The sequence below is a fragment of the Zingiber officinale genome, chromosome 8B, assembly GCF_018446385.1.
Source record: "Zingiber officinale cultivar Zhangliang chromosome 8B, Zo_v1.1, whole genome shotgun sequence".
NCBI lineage: Eukaryota > Viridiplantae > Streptophyta > Magnoliopsida > Zingiberales > Zingiberaceae > Zingiber > Zingiber officinale.
This window is the reverse complement of record NC_056001.1, coordinates 2,983,487-3,008,123: the sequence shown is the minus strand read 5'-3', so window position 1 is coordinate 3,008,123 and position 24,637 is coordinate 2,983,487. Positions and strand designations below refer to the sequence as shown.

Below are 24,637 nucleotides of genomic sequence, written 5' to 3'. Positions count from 1 at the left end.
AACATTAAATTCTCACAATATACATCTATGTATCAAACTAATTATTTTGATAATAAAAAAATAGTATGATTATGAAAATTTTTATATCCGAATACTTATCTTTTATCATTAATTTTTTTTCAATATTTTTCAAAAAAAAATTAAATAATTTTATATTATTTTTTACAAATCTGAATTTTTATTTTCTTTGTAAATTAATTTCGGTAAAAATTCATGGTTTGGGATGTTTGTGTAGGACTCCTAGAAATATTTTCAGATTTTTTTTCTAACTCTATTTATTTTTTCCCTAATTTTGGTTTGATGTGATAAAAAGAGAATATGTTATTGAGTTTAGAGGGATATTTTATTGTATTTAGTACATTAATACTTGTGCATTTATTTTATTGCATTTAATATTTGCATTTAAATATAAATTACATTTTACATGTTTGTTTAACTCGAATATTAACTCAGGTTGATACATATTAAAAGGGGAGAGATTGTAACTACCTTGAGTTAGTTTTAAGGTGGCTAACCGAGTTAAGTTAAGTACTACGATTTTGATGTCTTGTATCTAAGTGTGTAGGAACTTAGGAACATAAGAAGTCGAGCGGAAGACGTAGCTAGTAAGAAGGATTACACGAGAAGCGAGTCGACAAGCTCGGTGCATCCGAGGGACAATGTGTTGCAGAAGAGTATATCAGTAGATGAGAAGGATCTGAGCGAAAAGTTTAAGGGACGAGAAGCCGGGAGAAAGTTTGCTCATGGAAAAGGTCGGAGTTGAGTTCTGGTGAGCTCAACTCCGGATGACCGAAACATCAACCATGTGAAGAAAGTCAACTCTGAAGCTGACTTTAGAATATTGTGGCAAAAGACGAATACGCTCGCCCCCAGCACCCCCGTCAACCCGTCCCAAGGCCAACACGGAGGAGGTAAATCACAGGCGGCTACTAGCATTTGGAATAGTGACTAGCACACAAGGGAGGTATTTACCTCGGCTTTACCGAGATTTGAACCCCAGACCTCATTGTGGCAACACCTCATGTGCTAGCCACTAGACCCATCCGAGGGGACTGCTGACTTTAGAATATGCTACAGTTGGAGGTGGCTTCGCGCCTCTTCAAGAGGGTGCCCTGCTGGACCTTGGAGGCACACTCACACCTCCCTTGGAGGCGTCCTGCAACAACCGAGGCACTTCCATTTCCGCAGAGTCATTGGACGACTGTTAGAGTTTGGATAAATATTTATCTACATTGGAGGCACCTTGGACCTCTTTGGAGGTGTCTCCAAGCGACGAATACCAAAAGCTACTTCATCGCAGGAGGCTATAAAAAGCCCCCTGGTGCTAAGAATAAAGTAATAACTGTTGTATTCAATTCTTAGTCTTTTCTTGAGGTATCAAAGTGTGTAAGAGACTTCTTCTCCTTCAACTAAGGAGCTCTTTTAGTGTTTTCAACTGTCTTATATTAACAACCACTTAGATTAACAACCACTTAGATTGTAATTAAGTAAATCTTAGTCTTCTTACTTATTATTTTAAAATTGTTATTCTTTAAAATGTTAATTGTTTATTACCAACTAATCTTGTGTCCTTGCCTAGTTCAAAAGTAAGAGAATTTCTCTAACTTATTTTCAGGACTATTCACCCCCTTGAGCCAATCTCACCTGGTCCTATAGGTATTGATTGTCATATTCGTCGAGTTCTATTGTTCACTTAATTAGCCGCACGTAGGCCTCTGAGTTTGTTAATACATTTCCCAAATGGGAATTGGTGAGGATGGTTATTGGATGAGACATAAAATAGGGCCTTAAGTGCCAATCGGTTAAGTCTAATATGAAAGCCAACTTTTTCAAAGTAGAATATCGACTCTATATTTTTCAATAAATGTCTGAAGAAATAGATACGACATTGTGTGCTACTATCTTCCCGTAGTAAGGTCGAGCCAACCGCTTGCTCGACTGTTGATAAATATGATAATAATTTTTCACATGCAATTGGCTTGATAAGGGCTAGATAAATACTCTTTGAGCTTAGCAAAGGCTTGATCGCATTTTTCGACCCACTCGAATTTATAAGCTTTACAAAGAATTTTGAACAATGGAAGACTCTGGTCAGCTAACTGGGAGATAAAACGAGAAAGTGTTGTGATATGATCGACCTGCCTTTGTGCTTCTTGGAGATTGCGAGGAGGGGACATCTTTTGGAGCGTTTGAACCTTCTCTGGATTAGTTTCAATTCCTTGCTCATCACCATATATTCGAGGAAGCGTCCACATTTTACACTGAAAAACATTTACTCGGGTTCAGTTTGAGCCTGTATTTACTCAAGGTGCTTAAGGTTTATTTAATATGGATTATTAAATCCTCAGTCTACTTGGTTTTGATGAGAATATCATCCACATAGACTTTCACATTCCTCCCAATCTAGTGCCTAAACACCCGATCCATCAGCCGTTAATAAGTAGCTCCTATATTTTTCAAACCGAACGACATAACATTATAGCAAAAAGTTTCATCTACAATGACGAAACTAACATTTTCTTGATCGTTTGGGGCAAGAGGGACTTGATGATAGCCCTGGTAAGTATCCAATATACAAATAAACTCTCATCTAAAGGTAAAATCCACTAGTTGATCGATGCGAGGGAGGAGATAATAATCCTTCAGATAAGCTTTGTTGAGATTTTGAAAATCGATACACACTCGCCATTTTTCTCCAGGCTTAGAAACTAAAATAACGTTAGCGAACCATGTTGGTAATTGTACTTCCCGAATATGACCGACCTCCAAGAGCTTAGTAATAACCTTCACTCGAATTATCTTGTCTTGATCTGTCACGAAATGTTTTTGTTTTTGCTTAACCAGCCGAGAATTAGGAAGAACGTTGATTCGGTGCATCATAAGAGCTAAAGAAACACTAATGATTTTTTTTGTTGACCAGGCGAAGACGTCATGGTTTGTAAGAGACAAACCATCAACTTTTGTTTCAGGTCAGGGTGAAGATCTACAGTCATTCGGGTGGTCCCGTTTTCTTGCTTAGGATGAATTTGGACCTATTCCTGCTTTTCTTTCAGTTGGTAAGATTTTTCATCATCCGCATCTCAAGCAATTGGAGTGTCAAAAACAACTTACAATGCTTCCTAAACTTTTCAAATTTTGCTGGAGTTAGCTTAGACAACGTCAATATAGCACCTTCTGGAAGCTAATTAGTCTCCCTTGACTTCCCCGACCTGATTATCCACTAGAAACTTAATCTTCTGATAAAATATGGAAACTACGACTTGAAAAGCATTTAGCATCAATCTTCCCAATATAGCATTATAAGAGGAAGAAATATTTATCATCATAAAAGTTGTTTGTCTGGTCCTCTCCAGAGGTTCTTCTTCGAGTGATAGGGAGAGACAGAGCTAGCTGAGTGACCACATTTGATGCCAATGAAGCCGAATAAGGGAGTGGACATGGGCTATAACTCTTCATCATCAACTTGCATTTGATCGAGAGTCTTGATGTTGACTGATCTGTTTGTATCTACAAAGACCTTTTTAATATTATAATTAACAATCAAAGCTTAGATTACTAGGGGGTCCTCGTGAGGGTCCTCAACTCCTATGTCTTCCAGCCCAAAGCTTATTGAGGGATCGACTCTTTGCTCCCAACTGATCTCGATTGAATAATTTTTCAGTCGACAAGTGTGGATTTTTTGAGCCCGATTTGAATCTTCATCGGTCCGTTCTATGGAAATCATACCAACAGTTCCCTTGAGGGGTCCCTTGACTTTGACCTTGTTTTTGTCTTTTTCTTTGTTGTTTTCTCTCAGGGGAGTCAATTCTTTTCGTTGTCGCTTGGGAGATGTCCAAGCACACCTATCTGATCGGTATTCTTCGTTGTGGTGGTGATCCATTCGGGAAGTAGTGGAATGATATAGTTTGAGAGAACAATATCTCCAATTAAGCGGGGATCGATTGATAGCCCTTTGAATGTGGTTAGCATAGTATTTCCAGGTTGCATGACCCCTTGATTGGTGATAAGTACAAAAATAGTCCATCGTCTTAGGAAGCCATTGACTGGAGTTGTGGTTTGGCCGAGTAATAACTTCTATAGTCTGAATCGCCTTTCCCCCTCGGCGATCCATCGTCTTGTGATAATTTGGATGAGATTCTTTGGCTCGCAAGGGAAGAGGGGACGCTTTTTGTTCCGAGTGAGGGATGGGTGCACTTGAAACTCCAAGATCCTTTCTTAGAACGAATTGGACTTTTTCCACATTCATATATTTAACTGACCAGTCAAATAGATCATTAAAACTAGTTGGGGGTTTTCTTACCAAGGATCTGAAGAAACCCCTTCTATTAGGACTTGCAAAAAGGCACTCATCAATATCTCAAAAGTCATTGAAGGAACATCTTGAGGATCATTCAATGGAAACGTTGAATATAATCTTTCAAAGTTTCGTCCTGTGATACCTCCAACTGCTAGCAAAATGATGCAAGAATATCGTTCTGAAGTTACCAAACGAGCGAATAGAGGCTGTAAGGAGTCAGGTGAACCACCTCTGAGCTGAGTCTGAGAGTGTGATTAGAAACACTTAGTACTTCATGCCATCAGAATATTGATGTAATAAGGCAACATTTTCAAACTTGCATATGTGGTCTTCCGGATCGGTTGTACCACTATATTCGCCAATCATTGGTGGTCGATAATGACATAGCAACGGATCTTTCAGAATACTTTAGCAAAAAGTAGAACTACTATGATTCTCCGATTGGCTAACAGATGATGCTTTGCCCGAGCGTATTCTTGGGGCGGTGTGTTTCTAGCTGAAGATCCAGAGTGCACGTCACGAACATAAATTCCAATTGGATTACTGATCAAAATTTGGGGTACACTGGTTGGCTGTGCCAGCATTGGTTGATGGACTTGAGGACTTCCAATCCAGGAGGAAAGTCCATGAGAAATTAATTGTTGCACTTATTGTTGTTCCAATACACCTCTTATCACGACAGTCACGATCCGATCCAAGTCGTCTTGCACATGGTGATGGCGGTGACTCTCTTGGTGTCATATATCTGAGTATCTTGGTTCTTGTATACATTCGCACAAACGACGTCAATTTGATCCTGCATCAAGACCCTCAGAGGATGATCTATCAGTGAACTATAAAATGTGTTGGCTACTGACGCAGGAACTACAGGGAGAGGGAGAATGAGGGGAGTGATCACCATCACTTGGAGCATATGAGCATGAACAAAAACAGAAGAGGAGGGGTAGAATGGCGTCGAGGTTGTCTTGACTTTACCACTCAGATACTCAAGTCAAATATGACTATAAGGCGAAGAGTTAGCTAGGGAAGATGAATAGTAGTATCTTAGGTCCCAAAAAACATCATACCTCCTTACATGCTAATGAACTTCTTTAATGTATTCCCAACTCCTTATTTTCCATGTGTATTAATAGTGCATAATGTCTTTCCTAATTCTTTATCTTCCATCTGTATTAATGGCGCATAATACTTTCACCCGTTCTTTGTCTTTCTTATGTATTAATGGTCGGTCGGTACGAATGTTGATCATCCAATTGATTGATTCATCAAGATAAATTCGGTCGATCAACATGAGCGGCGACCGTCCGTTGACTGGAATATTGATTGGGATACATAGGGGGCTCCTCTAGTTGACTTGATCAAATTTGATCATGCACCAAGACTTTTGGAGGATGATCCACTAATAAACTGGCACATGTGTCAATTGTTGCCGTTGGAACCGCAAGGAAAGAGAGATTGAGTGGAGAAATCATCGTTACCTGGAATACCTCCATCCATGCTACTGAACTTCTTTTATAATGTCTTTTCTAATTTTTTTTGTCTTCCTACATAGCCTGTCGGTGCGAGGAAATCATCGTCACTCTAAGTACCTTCTTCGACTCTAATGAACTTCTTTTATAATATCTTTCCTAATTTTTTATCTTCCCTGTATATTAATAGTCTGTCGGTGCAAACGTTAATGATCTAATTGATTGATTTACCAAGATGAACCCGACTGTCGGCAGCGCAAGCAACGACTGAAATGTAGACTGGGAGATATGGGAGCTCCTCTGACTGACCTGATCAATCTGTATTGTTGATGAATTGTGCGTTTAGCTTTCTTTCTCGGGTTAGTTTTCGACCTGTGTATATGTTTGCCTTCTTAGAGGCAACCGCACATCTCAGATTTTCCTTTTAGTTTATTGTAAGCCGAGAAATATTTAATTAGATTAATAAGACGCTATTTAAAGATACAGATCATTAGCTAACCCAAAGATAAACCAGCATTGATTGGTCATGGTGCCATGATATGCGGAATACTCACTACTTAATTAGTACGTAGACTTGAAGGGGCGATACGACTTCAGGTCGAGCACGACCCCAGCGACGGAGCCGCAGGCGGCAGCAAGGGAGACGAGCAGGCAGGTGAAGCTGAGAATCCGGAGGCCGAGCCAGCGGCTGGTCCAGGGGCGTATCTTATTCTGGGCAATGTACATCTCGACGGGGAAGTAGACGGTGAGGGGCCAGAATCCGAAGGCGCCGAGGATACCGACGACATCATTGAAGAAGGGCATGAGCATGGAAATGACGGTGGTGAGCACCACGAAGATCGTCCGCCACACCGCTCGGAAGAGGTTGAGCTTGTACGTGGTGCCGGTGCAGGGGATGCGCACCTCGTACTCGCGGGTGATGAACTCGCTCTTGTGCCACCGCGACGCGCTCCACTTCTCCACGAACGCAAACAGCGGCTGGCAGAACACCTGCACAAATCAAACATAATTTACCATTAATTATTGTTATTAATCTCTTGAAACTAAACATCATAGTTCAATTCGTACGCATTTGATCGTTCATAGCCAGGTACCTGATAAGCTCCGACAAGGTGGATGACAATGGCGAGGTTGGCGATATCCAGAAGCCAATAAGGGTTGTAGAATCCGAAACCCGTGAGCAGGTTCCCTGGGGCTTCGTCACCAAATGCTGCGTAGCCCATGCAGCCACAGAGCATGTAGAAGATGGTGGTGATTGCGATGCTGATCGTGCTGGCCTTCTTCATCGTCTTGCTCTCTGCTGGTGGAGACCTGACCGTATCCTAATTAATCACACAGCACATAAAAATGAATCAAATCCAAAACTCGAAACCAGTGCCGTAATCAATTCTAAAGAAGCAGATATCTGCTCCACCTGGATCTCGATTAGGATGATGGAGTAAGAGTAGGCGAAGGCAATGTCCCCAAGTGCTTGCAAGTTTCTCCATACCTTCTGCGTCGTCGTTACCGTACCTGATTTCGTAACTGTACCTATGCTTATCCCCATAAGGCTGCCCCGGAAACTTCCATTCTCTGTTTTTTTACATGTAAATTTGTATTATAATCAAGCTAGTTACAAGTGAAATTGTACATGGGCCTAAAAAAAGATTGGCAGGGAATCATAATATACACTATACAATATCTGAAAATGCTATCATTTGGTTTGGTTTCCCTGTTTCCTTATTGTGGCTGTCTATATTGAGCTTTAGTAATGGTTTCTTAGTGCTGTTAAATAGACTACATAGGACCGCCATTATCGATCACTTATTGCTTCGCGTCAGTAATGGGATGAAGACGTCCCTTTTTACTCGACATTAGCCCCTTCTCCATCCCCAACTACTTTTGTGCCGACTTTCCCATAAAGAGAGCAATCGTACCAACTGTCCAGATCTCTCAAAGTTGTTTGGCGTAAGCCACTTTTGAATTAGTTTATTCATACGCATAACTGTAAACAGTATTGGTGATGCATGCAGTAGGAGATGTATAGTGTACCTGCGACCTTAGCAACGCCTAAGGCGAGGCCAACGGTGGAGTAAGTGAAGGACATGACGGCGGCCACAATAGACAGCCACCAAACTTGATCAAAATCTGGAATCTGGGAGAACACAATCTCCGTAATCCCAAATATGATCATGTACATGTTGCTCGACATGTGGCAAGGGTCCTCCCCTCCACTAGAATGGAAGCAATTGGATCTTTTTATAGCCATCATGCTGATTGAAGCTGCAATCGTGTATCCAATGGCCACACCAAATAGGTTCGCATATTGGATTGCTCCACACAGCTTCACCTGTCCTCCTCCTTTTTCGTTTTAAGAAAGTTCAAGTGCTTCCATTAGGTACCTTGTAGTTAAATAATGAGATCGATAGGAGGTAATTACCTAAGTTGGACCGGACAGCATCCATGTAGGTGTAGTTTCTCCGGCCGGTGAGGGGGTCGCCGGTCCTGTAGCAGTTGCACAAGAGATTGGAGGTGTAGAGGATGACGAAAGCGAAGAGGATCATCACCGTTGGTCCGGCAATCCAACCCAATTGACCGATGGCCCATGCCAGCGAGAGCACGCCTGAGCCGATCACTGCAGTTATTATGTGTGATGTCGCAGTCCACACAGTTCCTGCCGGTACTCAGAGACCGATTAATTTCTTCATCCAATATATATGATTATGAATTTTTAATCAGAAGATATATATTTTGATTGGATTTAAACAAGAAGATATATATATTAGTCAGTCTAAGTCAAGTAAACTTATAACCTGTTCGTTTGAGACGCCCGTCGTCGTCGAAGCACTTGGAGTTATACTGGCCGGGATTTAGGCTTTCAGTGTCCTCGTCAATCTTGGGCTGTGCTTCCACTTGCAGATACGATCTCTGGTTCCGATTCTCATCATTCTTCATCAAATATTGAAATTAAAATTCAAATCAGTGAATAACTCAAACCAAATAGAACATCGCACCAATTAATCCTCATTACATATGCAACTAATTAAGATCGATGTACATATCAAGCATTGGAACTTACGACACTATCATGAATCCTGGCTGGCAGTGTTCGGCTTCTGGGCAGCATGGTCGATCGATGATGAACACAAGGCACACTAGATAGCTAACTCGACTGCAACACAATTATCAAGAAACTTGGAGCTCTACTAAAGCAAATGCTGTGAAGGGATGCCCAAAGGAAGGAGGACTGAGGGGGTGTCTTATAGGCATAGATGGACAGCCACACAGCTCCATCTCCCTATCCCTCCACTACGGCCGATACGTGTCTGGTAGGCTCAAAGCTAAGAGGTGTGGGTGAGGGGAAGGACGAGCACTACCGAACCACCTCTCCTTCTATCCTTGTCATACAGGGAAAAGTTAATTGAATGCCAACGTGCCTCACGCTCAGACACTGTACCCCCAATCGGCCCTTGCTATGGTATATACATCTCAATTATTTGTTCCTGCAGACAAACATCTTTAGAGCTAATTAGTGTATTGGTCACTTGTGGTGGGAAGAGAAGCAGCAGGTTGCATGCGTTCAATCAGGAGTCAACGTAAGGTCCATCTTGTCCTTAAAGGAAAGGGTGTTTGTGCTAGCTCCATGATGCTCACAACCACCATAACAGTTCAAACCTATATGATTACGAGCACGATAATTAGTAATCACATGAAGTATATATACGCTTTCCCGTCCTTTTCTCTGCGTGTCCAACATTTGTATTAGTGATTCGGGCGGGGCGAGAGCGTGCGTTAGGTATTATTCAGTAGTTGTTTCTTTTTTCCTTTTTATCTTTTCTTGTCCATGGAAGAACATTCCTTTGAACCAACAAAAATGGAGAATGAGATGGGAGGCACTGAACAGATAGAGTATATATGTTGGAGCCTGAGGAAGAAAAAGAGATGGTGATAGTTTTTTCCAATTTTTTTTTTTAAATTATTGTTTGATGATGTCAAGATGAGTTATGATTAGTTTATATTAAATTAATTAATATATATTAGCATTTGAGGCTGGGCAATAGAGTTGATCATTTGGATCACTCAATTCCCTTTCCACGAATTTAATATTCGTTATTGCTCTGTTAAGGATATACATGACCATCCATTATTTCCGATCACTTCTTCATCGGTAATAATTAAAAGGATCAGACATTAATAAAGGATAAGTGTACGCTTTATTCACGGAATAAAATCCATAATAAAAGGAATAACTATCCAAATATTTGATTCAAATATATGCTTCATTTTTTTATTGTTATATTTGTTTTTTCTTAAAAAATATATAATATAAGCAAAAAATAATTCACTTTTGCTCAGTATGGCAAAAAAATATTTTGTCTTGTCTTTTTATTTTTATCCATAAAGAAGTTTGAATAGAATTTTCTTTGAAGAAATCAGTTTATCTTTCCGGTGTGTTGTGCTCTCAATTTTTTTTTAAAAAAGACGATTAATGAAAGGAACATGTAAGATCAGACCACTAACAAGTGGAAGAGTAAATCTCTTACATATTTGTTATTTCATTTTACCATCTATTAGTGAAAATGACGACTAGAAACAAAAACGGGTAGTGATCGATGATAATGATGATAAATTTATTCACAATATATGTGTAAAGTGTTATATAATTTTGATCTACCTTGAACGTCTCGCTTTTAGAAAAGGACATAATTTATCTACTACTTAAAATTATACTCTAATGTATAGTAGTTGAACTAGGCAAACTAACTTTTCAAAGAGCAATTCCTACGCAAAAAAGGGAATAAAAAATAAAGTTAGATGGCGATTAGACTAATCGATTTATGCTAGTTTTGTTGGCCACGCTGTTTTTGATAAATACAATTTTATTTGAATAGCAAAGTCTTGCCGGTAAATTCATGAACACTTACTGAAATTGAAAAAAATCTAAAGAGTAATCAAATTAATCAAACAGAGTAAAGTTGCCCTAAGTAGAAATAAAGAATTGGATTTCTTGGAGTTCTGAGCGCATTCCATGAGTAGAAATAAAGAATTGGATTTCTTTTATTATCAAAATATATAAATTTTAAATATCTAAATAAAAAAAAAAATATATATATATATATATATATATATATATTTTGACAAACACAATGTTATTGATTTGGAAAATCATAATAATACTAAGTATTCTGATTTATGGGGAGTCCGGTCAGCACGTGACCTTTTGCCAGATGGAAAATCGTAATTATTATTTATTTATTTGCTAACTAATCCCCTTATTAAATGAATTAAAACTCACTGTTACTGGTTTCCTGCTCACATCCACAGCCCTTCTCCGGCGTTTGCGTTTCCTCTAACTTCTCCTTATCCTTTCTCTGCTACTTTCAGCTACGACCCAATCTGTCCTATGCTTCAGTTCAAGAGTGTTTTTTTCTCCCTCCTCCTCTCTTCAAATCCTTGATCGAGAACAATATCACTCGCACTCGGAGGATCGATGCTTTCTCCTGGCTAGGGTTTCATGGGCAATTTGTGCCGCGGAAGCAAGAGCCGCGACGAAGACAGAGACGCCAAGCCCTCCGAGCGACCGGCGTCCCAGAACCAGCACCAGTCCGCGCCGAGCTCTGTTGTCGACGATTCCCCTAAGAAGCCCCCCAAGCAGCAGCAGCAGCAGCCTGCCCCTGTCGCCGTCGTGATGAGGCGTGGCTTTGATCCTAGCAGCAGCTACGTGCTCGGGCACAGGACTCCCAACGTCCGGGAACTCTACGTCATGGGGCGGAAGCTGGGGCAGGGGCAGTTTGGCATTACGTACCTCTGTACCGAGATCGCCACCGGAGTGGAGTACGCCTGCAAGTCCATCCCCAAGCGGAAGCTGGTGTCGAAGGATGATGCGGAGGATGTGAGGCGGGAGATCCAGATCATGCACCACCTCTCCGGCCACAAAAACGTTGTCACTATAAAGGGCGCGTATGAGGACTCGCAGTCCGTGCACATCGTGATGGAGCTGTGCTCAGGCGGGGAACTCTTCGATAGGATCATCGAGAAGGGGCATTTCAGTGAGCGCAGGGCGGCCGAGATCATTCGAATTATTGTCGGGGTCGTGGAAGCCTGCCATTCACTCGGGGTCATGCATCGGGACCTCAAGCCGGAAAACTTTTTATTGGTAAATAAAGACGACGTCACCTCCCTTAAGGCCATTGATTTTGGCCTCTCTGTGTTCTTCAAGCCAGGTAAGTAGTGACTAAAGCATACAACTTTAGCAATTTCGGCATGAAAATAATGGTTTATTCGACATAGTTTGGGTAATGACTGTTTCTGTTGCTTTCCATTTTACTGAATTGATTCTCTAATTTACCCTTCGTCAATCCCGTTTCTTGATTTTTTTTTTAATTTTTTATTTTTTATGTGCGTTGATAGTGCCATCATAATGTACCAAGATAAGTAGGTCTTTTTTTAAAAAAAAAAAATTAAAGCCACATAATGAGTATATTTACTTAATAAGTGTAGTAGAAACTACTCATGGGTTTAGCATGAGATAGATTGATATAGCGTTTTAAGAATTCTATAAAATTGTGGTTGAGGTTCTAGAAAAACAGAATTGTCAAACAGTAACAATTGTTAACCATGATTGAAATCATAAAATTTACTTACTAAACAATGAATATCAGGCATATTAAGGTTCCAATAAGATAATACCATATAGGAATCACTTTTTTGGCCAAACATAATCATTAGTTAATTATCCATTATACTTGTCTGAAAAGAAAGGTAAAATAGCATATAGTTGCATAAATCAGTGCTATCCGATGTAGTTAATAAAAACTAAAACAAAATTTGAACCGGTGAATTGTTTTGTAGTTGAACCAATGGATCAACTGGTCAAAACTACATGTTCGCCCAAACTTTAACTTGGCCAGATGAACTAGGTCAATTCTTTAAACTACAAATTTATTAATTTTATTCATAATCTAAAACTTAAAGTAACAAAGAAGACCAACTAGTTGTGTCATATAAATAAATTTCACGTCACAAACTGCATTGTAATTATAGTTTGTTGGTGCTTCAATGTGGTTGTGGATACGTGGGATTGTGGGGAATGTGGCATGGAGGAGTGACAGTCAATAGAATCAAGGATTAGATGTAGTGGACTGATGTCTACACCGTAGGCATAAGCTGTAGGGCAATGGACGCCAGTGAAAAACAAAATACACACATATATATGATCCAAATGAACTGATCAAATCCATGATACAAATAAACTGATGGTTTGTCCAGTTAGCTCACTGTCACTGATTCAGATTTTGAAACATTGGATTGCTGCTGAATCACTTACCCTGCAATGAATTTCTCATTATCATACATTTGTTACTGTTTGGATTATCAAAGAAAGAAAATTTAAAACATTTTTGGTTGCTGCCTTGGCCATTATTCCTGGAGAAAAGATGTTCTAAGGTGAGGAAAAGGTTAGGGTATACAGAAGATGCTGACTATGAATTCTTACTCCCTATTTTGAATGACCATGAAAGTAACAGACGATTAGCTTAGAATTAATTAGTATTTAAAAAACTTAGGGTTATGGAAAGTAAATAACATTGTTAAGCATAGCATGAAAAATAAGATGGCTAAATGTACTGCTCCAGAATAATCTTTTTCAGTCTTTGTAAATGAGGCTATTGAAGATAAAGAGGAATTTTTATATTTTCATTTTTCATCTATTGGTTTTACATCAAAGATGAAAAACACTAGCTAATCTCCATCTTCAATTCTAAAAATATTGACAGAATAGTCTTAAAGAATTAACAGCTGTGTGTTCAACAAACTATGAATACCTTAAACCATGTCAATAGTTCTACATTTTTGGTATAGAGTATAGTACCTGTTATACCAATAAAGCATAGTAATTAGTAAGAAGAAAAAAACAAAAGAAAAATAAAACAGAAAAAAACCCAGATGAGTTCAATCTTGTAATGGCTTTCTTTTAATTATATTGGTTTCGATGCACATTGAAGTTAAACAAAGAAGAATTTTATTCTTCATTTTGCTTGATGATCTTTGTTCAGTTTTTATCTGGGAACTTAGTTAGTTAGTTTGGCTTTCATGTCTTTCAGATCAAATTTTCACTGATGTGGTTGGAAGCCCATACTATGTTTCTCCCGAAGTTCTCTGTAAGCACTATGGACCAGAAGCCGATGTTTGGACTGCTGGTGTTATATTGTACATACTCCTAAGTGGTGTGCCACCTTTTTGGGCTGGTATGACCTTGATATCTGTTTTCTTTGACTGTATCACCAGTAAAAAATATTCATGATGATCATTTTTATTTCAGAAACACAACAAGGAATATTTGATGCAATTATGAAGGGAGTGCTTGATTTTAACTCAGCTCCATGGCCTTTGATTTCTGAAAGTGCAAAGGATCTAATAAAGAGAATGCTTTGCTTTCGTCCTTCAGAACGATTGACAGCCCATGAAGTACTATGTATGATATTTTTTTATTCAATCTCAATACATATTTGGTTCATGATTCGTGTTGGTAGACATCAAACCATGGAGAAACTTATAATTTGTAGTTTGAGTGTGTTCCACAGCTTGGCTCAAGCCAAACCATGCTGTCTTGTACAGGCGGCTGTGTATTGGTTCAACAAAGGATTTTTTATGTCTGTCTATGCATGCTTTTGGTTTTGGGTAGTCAAACAACTTCTAAATATTCCCTTTTTTGTATCGAGCTTCTGTGCTTCATGCGGTGCACAAAGCAACACATCAGTTTGAACATTTATAACTATTGGAGGGTACTGAAGTGAAACTTTGAGCCATGGTACATATATATGTTTTTTTTCTTATCTTTTTCACTATGTTGGTTGATTTTAGTATAGAGGATTTGATAATTACAACATCTAGTTTGTTCCTCATGATTGACTATATTGCATTTAGTCCTTGCTCTCCTTTCTTAGATAGTATTTAAACACTAGTTATAAGTGGATGTTTGGTATATTCCTGATAGAGATGTCATCACTCTTCATATGGTATACCTAGGACTCTGCCTTGTTGAACTCGAAACTGTTAAGCAGTAGATGAACGCCCCTCTAGACTCTATCCATCATCTATTGCCACATACAAAAATTTGAACACTGGGCACAACCTTATTGTTTTACATAAGTGGTAGAGCACCATAAACCTGATAAGCTCACATTTTTTTCTGAAGGATCATTCCCTTCACAGTTAATCAAGAGCATAACTTGCTTTAGGTATAATGGGCGAGTGCCACTAACTGAGCTAGATAACTCCTAGCAGTTTAGAGCAATCTTGAACAAAAAATTGAAGCAATTGAGGTTACAGTTGTAAAAGCAACACATTGTATGTAGTATGCACCATCAATTGTTTGTTTGGATATTAGTGCTTATAGTAGAATGATAGTGGCAGCTGATGCTTGAAGTATTTTCTCTTGTAATCATTCACTAATCTATGTTTTTCTCAGAATGATCCTTATATTCCACATTAATGACATATCTACTTTAAAGTACAGGCATGAAGACTCTTCTTTCTGTGGCAATTTTTTTGGTGGTTTCATTTGTTATTGATATCCAGTGTTCTTTATTAAGAGAACTTACTAAACAAAATGAGTTGTTTTGTCCGTCTGCTTACAGTTTACATTATACAGACAACATGCATGGAACTAAACAGAAGTTACAAAAAATCACAGAGCTGTTATAGGTCACAAACAAATTTTTTCTCGTGAGTACAAATTTTGGGTTTGAAAGAGCATGACTTGGTTGCTGTGAGTTAGTTGTCAATCTGTTGAAGTGTATACTTCTGAAATTTTAATAATGGTGTCACCTAGCTTGGGTATAGGTCCGGGGATCATGCATTGTGATTTTTCCATCTTTAATATGTAGTTTCTTAAAGATTATACCCATGTCAAATGTGCAATTTTCTACTTCAGGTCATCCATGGGTTTGTAAGCATGGGGTTGCTCCTGATCAAGCACTAGATGCTGCAGTTCTCTCCCGTCTGAAGCAATTTTCAGCAATGAATAAGTTAAAGAAGATGGCTTTGCGTGTGAGGACCACATCCTAATGTTCCTTTAGCTTTTGTAAATTAGAGGCATATTCTATTTTTTATATTTATGATATATATTTGCTTAACAAAAAACTATATGGGGGAGCACTATAGGAACAGTTTGAAGGATGAATTTGACCTTGCTATTGGAATTTATCCCATATAGATTAATAGAAGTTAAATTCTAGCTGCTATTTGTCAGGTTATAGCTGAAAGCCTTTCAGAGGAAGAGATTGCTGGACTTAGAGAAATGTTCCAGGCAATGGACACAGACAACAGCGGGTCAATTACATTTGATGAACTTAAAGCAGGTTTGAGAAGATATGGTTCTACTCTGAAGGATACAGAAATACGTGACCTTATGGAAGCTGTAAGTTGATATTTCATGGAACTTACTAGTTTTATTGTTGAGTGCTTATTAAACTGAATGGTTCAATTACTGCATTTTTTTATGTTCTTGTTGAATTTCAACTTAGAAATTTCACCATAGTTCTACTCTAAATTTATGCACGGAACCAAACTGAATCACAGAATGAATGTACAATCCATCAGAAATTGCATTTGGGAAGCCATGACTCTGACTAATTTCTTTACCAGTTTTTTTTCTTTACAGAATTCAGTTAAATATAGAGTTTGGATGCATTCTTCTTGTTTAGGTTTATATAAGTTAGTTCATGTGTTTCTGGAAGTCAACTTTGTTAATTCTCAGTTGTTTCTTCCAGGCTGACATAGACAACAGTGGCACCATCGATTATGGTGAATTCATTGCTGCAACAATACATCTCAACAAACTGGAACGTGAAGAACATCTGTTGGTAGCTTTTTCATATTTCGACAAAGATGGGAGTGGTTATATTACAGCTGACGAGCTTCAGCAAGCTTGTGAAGAGCATAACATGGCTGATGCTTCTCTTGAAGATGTCATTAGGGAAGTGGATCAGGATAATGTAAGTAGCATCTTCTTTGTGCTTAATGAGCACCTGATGCTAACCAAAATAATTATTCCTTGATTTTGGACAGGCCTGATTTTTAACCCTAATTAAGAGAACTCATTCCATTCCATAATAACTAATCATTTGGGAGTAAGTCGCTCAATATAAAATCATAGTAGATCTCTTCACTTGGCTACACCAGACTATGAGTTGTAGAGTACTTAACAAAATAAATTTAATTACATCATTCGGCATATGTGTTTATAGAATTTGGCTGCATTATCATAGGATTCACCTTGCATAATGAATTCGAAGGAAAAGAATAGGACATTGAAACCTATTATTCCTCAAAAATAAACTGCTCAAATGTGTCAGAAATTTGATAGAAAAGTAACTTGTTGGATAGTTATAAAAAAATCCATTTTACTCTTCATTTGTTGTAAATTTTGATCATCTTACTTTCAGTTTGTCATCTTAAAACACAAGAGGAAGATCATTTCTCCTTTTTTCCACTTTTCATTTTGTTCTTGTTGTAATCTTTAATCTCACGGGTATTATTTGGATTACCAGCTCAAGTAATACAATCATTGTTTGCAAATGGCTAAATCTAACATAGCGAGAATGATAGAGGACGCTGTTGAAATTTGTCTTACTTTAAGTTGGCTGATGTTACAGGATGGTCGCATTGACTACAGTGAATTTGCTGCTATGATGAGGAAAGGAACTATGGGAATAGGCAGGCGGACATTGCGCAACAGTTTGAACGTGAGCATGAGAGACGCACCAGGTGCTTTATGAATAATTTAATATGCAATGTCTGCCTCAAAAACTACTGTGGTTTTGAAAGTCTGTGATGATGGAAACAAAAATGATTGCGCCGGATTTTATTAAGTTGCACGAAAACACTGTCCTATTTATGATTTCATTGTCCAAACATCATCGTCTACCAATAGCAGATCTCTCTAGTTTCAAAACAATAGTTGAAACAGTAATAATAAAACACATCATTCAATCAAAATATTACGGGCTAGACCAGGAAAACAAGATGCCTACTTGTGATAAATGCTAACCCATGTACTTGATATCAAAATTGTCCATTCAATGACCGTGCATTATTAATCAAAAAGTTTGAGCAGATTATGGAGGAGAACTAGATAGAAGTTTGGCTGTGTGTACATTATTTTCATTTTCTGCAATTTTATGTTGTACGACCATCTCTTCGCTGATGTTTTTTTTTTTTTTTCTAATTCTACCTTGCCTTAATTCTAAAACAAAAAAAAAAGTAGATATATATATATAGCGAAGCCTTGCCTGCCGACGCCGGAAAGTTCTTTTTCAAATAGCCCTCGATACTTTTGAATTGCCATAACACACACACCCTCTCTCCATTAGTTTGGTTTGGTAACACCTGATTATAAGATTTTGTATCAATTTAGCAGTCGATACAGGTCACCTTTTGCAACAGCAGATGGACAATATCACATTATTTTTCTCGCCTTCAACTCGATAAAATCACAAATTAACACCCGGCCGTGAAGTGGCAGAACGCAAGATGCAAACGACAAACAAAAAGTTGGATGCTTAGTTCACGATTGCTCCTCATCCGGCTTCCCCTGCTCCTCTTCCGCTTCCGCCGCCACCGTCGCCGCCGCCTCTTCCAGCGCCGGCGAATCCTCAGACTTGCGCTTCATCGCAACCTGGGTGAGGTGGTCGTAGCTGCCCTTCTCCTTGAACAGCTGCGCGAAGTGGTGCTTGCAGTACAGCACGCCGTCGAGCGCCGCGTAGGAGGACGGCGTCAGGGTGCACCCGCCATGGAAGCACCTGAAGCACGTCTTGTGGTATATTTCACCCTCCACCGAAATCTGCCTCATGAAAATAATTAAGCAAGTGCTCGATTAAGTTTATTAGACGACTAACTAATCGATCGGCCGGTTAGCAAACCTTTTCCAGTGGGTAAGCAGTTTTGTGGCAGCTTGCACATTTGTCCTGTGTCCCAGAGAACATAGAGGAGACCTTGCTTGGAGCCTTAGCCTGTAAATTCTATCTAATTTAACATCACAATCAGAGAAGAAAATTAACGATCGATAATTAACAATTAATTAATTAATTACCTGTTCCTTCTCTCCAGATTTCCCCCCTTTAATTATTTGTTCATCGAACAAAAATAAAGAAGATCAATCGATCGTGCATGATTTAAAGAAAATTTCAGCAATATAATTAATTAAGAGGAGGAAGAATATATCACCAGACGCTGGGAACTTTGTGCTGAAGTTGCCTGTCTCCTTGAAGAGCTGCTCAAAATGAGGTTTGCAGTAGAGGACGCCTTCCATCGAAGAATAACTACACATCTTTGAATGCCAAGAGTAATTAATTGTCAACTGTTTCGTTGTTTTCTAGAGGAAGTATTTATTTATTTATTTATAATATGCATGTGTACGTGTAAGTTGAGAAATTTGGTTGAAACATACAGAAAGAGTTCCTTTGCAGTGGCTGCACTTGAAGCAGGCCTTGTGATAAGGGACTCCATCAGCAGTCAGGAGATCAATGAAATGCACAGTCTTGTCGCAGGCCTTGCATTTGTCCTGGGTTCCACTGAACGACATGGTGATCAATGTCTCCGAATGACAGACTTGTAGATTCGATATCAAATCTGCTAGGCACGAGAGAGGTTAATTAAGTAGTTGCTGTCCTTCTCCCTCTCTCTACGACCAAGTTGGGAGGGACCAGATAATGCAAGGTACGAGCATGGAAGAGAGAGAGAGACAGAGGGAGAGGAGAATGGCACCGTGAGGCTGGGCTTTTAAAGAGTGAGAGGGAGTTCCTATTTTTGGGATGAATGGTGAATGAATGAGCAAGGAGGAAAGATAGGAAACTCTCTAAACAGGGTGCATGTTAATCTCTTCTAGGCCACAGAACCAGTAAACACTATGAGAAAACTCTTAATTATTGATCGAATTAATTTGACGACAGATTAAAATTTTTTATTATTAAATTAATGACCAAGTTAACTGTATTAGATAAAATAGTGACTGATTTAAAATTTAAGTAGCTAATTTAATGATCTAATTATAAAATCGATAAATTAACGACGGAATTAAAATCAATGTTAAAAATCAATAATGAAAAAATTAGAGATGGTTGATAAATACGTTTAGTCATCGACTAGCAAATCGAATATTCGACGCAAAATGACGAGGAGAACAAAGTAAATAGCCCTGTCCAAATTCACTTTTTAGGAACAAATTGATTGGTGATGGAACTCATCAGTCTATAACCAAATTAACTCTAACAGCTAATTGATGATCCGTAAGATTGATTGCTTTTGAAACATTGTATTGTATTAAAGAGTAACTGGACATAACATATAGTTGGCAAAAAGTGATGCACTCACCCAGCGTCTTTATCAATTCGTCTTAAGACTAACATGGACGAGATGAGTACTACTAGCCCTTGAAATAATGACGGGGCATGAGAGCACTGGACATCATATATAAAAATATAATGAGATTGATTCTGTGACGTACTCAGCTACGATACGATGTATTATTGAAAATTTTTCTTTTTAATGGATAACGCGGATTTAAAAATAGTGGCTGTCAAGATGAACCTTTATATATATTTTTCTGATTTATCCTTACAAGAAATTGTCTTGGGGCCATACCCGTTATATCAAGTTCGATGTTATTTGACATGATTAATTTTTTTTTATATAATGAGATTAATTTATAGGTCGATATAGTTGGTACTTACATAAATACTTATTACAATACATCTTGAAATCAATTTTTAATAGGTATAAAAATACTTAATCTCTTCCCTACTATTTTAGAATAAAATGTCCTGAGTATTTATCCCCTTTCAAAATATACTAACTAGAGTTACCTTAGAGAGACCACTTAGATAACGATCTGACACCTTTTACCAAAGATGGGTTGGAATCAATTATAATATCCACTAGTACATGTGATGTAACATGATAACAATGAGTTTGACATTTTGTTTAATTGTTATTATTATGCAGAAAAAATAAAATTCATGGTAAATATTTGCTTAGCAAAATTTCAACTGGTCTTTTCTTGTTAAAGTTAATGTGTTATCACTTAAGTTTACTCATCACTAAGGTTACTTGCCCCCTAAATTTCTAAGGTTACTTGCCCCCTAAGTTGCTAGGTTACTTGCCCCCTAAGTTTCTTTCAAGTCTATATAAAGGCTTTGTAATCAAAAGTTTAAGTATCAAGAAAAACTATCTATTTCTCCTCAAGAGCTCTACCAAAATACTTACCAATTTCAACAGTTGGTATCAGAGCGTCCAGGTTCTACCAATCCAAATCCATGGCCAGCTCGAGTTTAACAAACATCAACCATCTCATTCCAGAGTTTAATGGCGAAGACTATGATTTCTGGTACGTGAAGATGAAGACCATCTTTCGATCTCTTAACCAATGGGAGATTGTGGAGAATGGAGTACAAGAGCCCGAGGAAGCCACTGCCCTCAATGAGGCCGGTCTGAAGAAATTAGAGAAGTCTCGACAAGCCGACGCAAGTGCTCTCTCAATCCTTCAAAGAGTAGTCACTAAGGCTATATTTCCCAGAATCATGCGAGCCAACACGGCTAAAGATGCGTGGGAGATCTTGCAGAGCGAATTTCAAGGAGATGTGAAAGTAAGAGCGATTAAGCTCCAATCACTACTCAAGGATTTCGAAAATGCCAAGATGCAGGAGAAAGAAACACTCATGGAATTCTCAACCAGAATCTTTGATCTGGTCAATATAATGAAATCTCATGGTGAAGATATTACAGATCAAAGGCTGGTACGCAAAATTCTCATCTGTCTTCCTGAGAAATATGATCCCATTATTGCCGTCATTGAAGAAACAAAGGACCTAACAACACTCACCGTTCAAGAAGTGATGGCGTCCCTAAAATCGTTCGAGCAAAGATTGTCCAGACATTCTGAGAAGCCAATAGAGGGTGCATTCCAATCAAAGCTCAAAATTGGTAACAACGAACGAGAAGGCCAATCACGATTTGGATGGAAATCAAGAGGACGAGGTGGACGTATCTCAAAAGGAAAAGGAAAAGACAACTCATCGAATTGCAGCAATTGCAATAAGCCAAATCACTCCGAGAAGGACTGTTGGTTCAAAGGTCAATCGAGATGCAAAATATGCAATCAATTTGGTCACCTCGCCAAAGATTGCCGAAATAGGAACACTTATCAGGCAAATCAGGTTGGAGAAAATCAAACAGCTGAGGAGACACATGGAACATTCTATGTATGTCACACGGCCACCAACAAGGAGCAAGGAAAATGGTTGCTGGACAGCGGATGTAGCAACCATATGACGCCTATCTCAGAAATTTTCTCTGAACTCGACATTAGCATCAATGCTCCTGTTCAGTTTGGAAACGGAGAGCAAACAAAGTCAAAAGGACTTGGGAAAATCGCCATTGAGACGAAGGAAGGACCGAGTTGCATCAACAATGTCTTGTGTGTGCCGAGCTTGAGTCAAAATTTACTCAGCCTCGGACAATTGGTGGAAAATGGGTACAAGCTCTGCTTCGATAACAATGAATGTGTTATATTTGACAGGAGAGATAAGTCAAAGGTGTTCACAAAGATCAAAATGGTCAATCGAAGCTTCGCTCTCAACATCAATTATGCCGACCTAAAAGCTCATCAAGCTTCTACCTCGGACTACCTGACATCAACCTTATGGCATCGACGACTCGGTCATCTCAATTTACAAAGCCTCAAAGAGTTATCTGGCAAGAGTATGGTGCAAGGACTTCCTCACATAGAAGGAAAGCAACATGTATGCGAAGGATGCGCGTTTGGAAAGCAACATCGATTACCTTTCCCAAAAGGAGTATCATGGAGAGCTAAAGAAAAGTTGGAACTTATCCACACCGACGTCTGCGGGCCGATGGACACCCTTTCTCATGCTCAGCACCCTTTCTCATGCTCAGAATAGGTATTTCATTCTTTTCATCGACGATCACACTCGTATGACTTGGGTCTATTTCATGAGGCAGAAGTCCGAAGTATTCATGATATTCAAGAAGTTTAAGAGTCTCGTCGAAAAACAGAGTGGATGCTTCATCAAAACCTTAAGAAGTGACAGAGGCAAAGAATACACTTCTAAAGAATTTCACAATTTTTGTGAAGATGAAGGAGTAGAAAGGCAACTAACGGTAAGGTACACCCCTCAACAAAATGGTGTTACCGAGAGGAAAAACCAGACAATCGTTGAAATGGCAAAATCAATGATGCACGAGAAAGGTTTACCCAAAATCTTCTGGGCTGAAGCAGTCTACACAACCGTTTATTTATCTAATCGATGCCCAACCACAGCCATACCAAACAAGACTCCGTTTGAAGCATGGAGTGGTAGAAGACCATCGGTGAACCATCTCAAGGTATTCGGAAGCATTTGCTATTCTCAAATTCCAAAACAGAAACGAAGCAAACTTGACGAATCTAGCGAAAGATGTATTTTTGTCGGCTACAGCACCATGAGCAAATGTTATAGACTATTTAACCTACAGCTGGGTCAAGTTATTATTAGCCGAGATGTTCAAGTTGATGAAAATGCTTTATGGAATTGGGAAGAAAACAAAGTTGAAAAGAAAGACATTCTGATCAATACTGACAAAGAAGATGAAATTGAGCCAAGCACACCAGATTCAAGCTCATCTCAACCCAACGAAGAAAGCTCAACTGATCCAACTTCATCAAACTCCTCATCCCCAAGCGCAACTCCAAAAAGGTACAGATCATTGAGCGATATATATGCTACATGCAATTATTGCTCAATTGAGCCTGAGAACTTTGCTGAAGCAATCAAAGAAGAACCATGGAAAAAAGCGATGGAGGAGGAAGTTCGTGTAATTGAAAAAAATCAGACATGGCAGCTCGTCGATAAACCAAGAGACAAAGAAGTTATAGGTGTTAAATGGATCTACAAAGTAAAGCACAACCCAGACGGATCCATTCAAAAACACAAAGCAAGACTTGTGGCCAAAGGATATTCTCAACAGCCTGGAATTGACTACGGGGAGACGTTTGCCCCAGTAGCTCGGCTAGACACAATCCGAGCTATAATTGCATTCGCCGCCAGCAAAGGGTGGAAACTTTATCAGCTTGATGTCAAGTCAGCATTTCTCAATGGTGAATTGAAGGAAGAAGTGTATGTAGATCAACCTCAGGGTTTCATCCTCAAAGGAAAAGAAGAGAAAGTCTACAAACTTAAGAAAGCGCTATATGGACTTAAACAATCTCCTCGCGCTTGGTACAGTGAGATCGACAACTATTTCAACCGAACAAAATTCGAAAAGAGCAAGAGTGAACCAACTTTGTATGTCAAGCAGCAAGGTAATGATGTTCTTATAGTCACTCTTTATGTTGATGACCTAATTTTCACTGGAAGCAACGAGAAGATGATCGAAGAGTTCAAAGATGACATGACTCAAAAGTATGAAATGAGCGATATGGGTCTACTTCGACATTTCTTGGGCATGGAGATCTACCAAGAAGAAGAGACAATCTTTATCTGCCAAAAGATATATGCAGAAAAGATTCTGAAGAAATTCAACATGCTGGGATGCAATCCTGTCTCTACACCACTCATTATGGGGGAGAAATTGAAAAAGGAAGATGGAGGAAAAGCAGCGGATGTCACTTATTACCGTAGCCTCATTGGTAATTTGTTATATCTCACAGCAACTAGACCTGATCTCATGTATGCTGCAAGTCTACTTTCAAGATTTATGCAGAGTCCGAGCCATTTTCATCTCGGTGCAGCAAAGCGGGTCTTACGATATGTTCAAGGGACAACTGACCTCGGTCTAAGCTTTCAGAAGAATCACGCACTTAATCTTGTCGGATATTGTGATGATCTTGGTGGAT

General features: G+C 38.9%; 3 protein-coding genes across 3 annotated transcripts; 1 reads left to right on the top strand and 2 right to left on the bottom strand.

Moving 5' to 3' along the window:
- Positions 1-6,194: 6,194 nt before the first annotated feature.
- On the bottom strand, positions 6,195-9,002 carry LOC122016151 (amino acid permease 4-like). Its single transcript, XM_042573371.1, has 7 exons — positions 8,825-9,002; positions 8,559-8,694; positions 8,186-8,419; positions 7,798-8,106; positions 7,181-7,338; positions 6,861-7,088; positions 6,195-6,756 (listed from the first exon to the last, which is right to left on the bottom strand). The coding sequence occupies exons 1-7, from the start codon at positions 8,870-8,872 to the stop codon at positions 6,328-6,330; spliced, it is 1,542 nt and encodes a 513-aa protein (XP_042429305.1). The 5' UTR covers positions 8,873-9,002; the 3' UTR covers positions 6,195-6,327.
- Positions 9,003-11,052: 2,050 nt separating this feature from the next.
- Positions 11,053-17,745, top strand: LOC122014756 (calcium-dependent protein kinase 26-like). The gene is made up of 7 exons (XM_042571166.1): positions 11,053-11,969; positions 13,848-13,991; positions 14,066-14,218; positions 15,680-15,795; positions 15,998-16,165; positions 16,518-16,742; positions 17,403-17,745. Exons 1-7 carry the CDS (start codon positions 11,261-11,263, stop codon positions 17,523-17,525), a joined length of 1,638 nt encoding a protein of 545 aa, XP_042427100.1. The 5' UTR covers positions 11,053-11,260; the 3' UTR covers positions 17,526-17,745.
- Positions 17,746-18,118: 373 nt separating this feature from the next.
- Positions 18,119-19,465, bottom strand: LOC122016748 (LIM domain-containing protein PLIM2b-like). The gene is made up of 5 exons (XM_042574141.1): positions 19,196-19,465; positions 18,973-19,075; positions 18,839-18,864; positions 18,669-18,758; positions 18,119-18,589 (listed from the first exon to the last, which is right to left on the bottom strand). The coding sequence occupies exons 1-5, from the start codon at positions 19,328-19,330 to the stop codon at positions 18,314-18,316; spliced, it is 630 nt and encodes a 209-aa protein (XP_042430075.1). The 5' UTR covers positions 19,331-19,465; the 3' UTR covers positions 18,119-18,313.
- Positions 19,466-24,637: the final 5,172 nt, after the last annotated feature.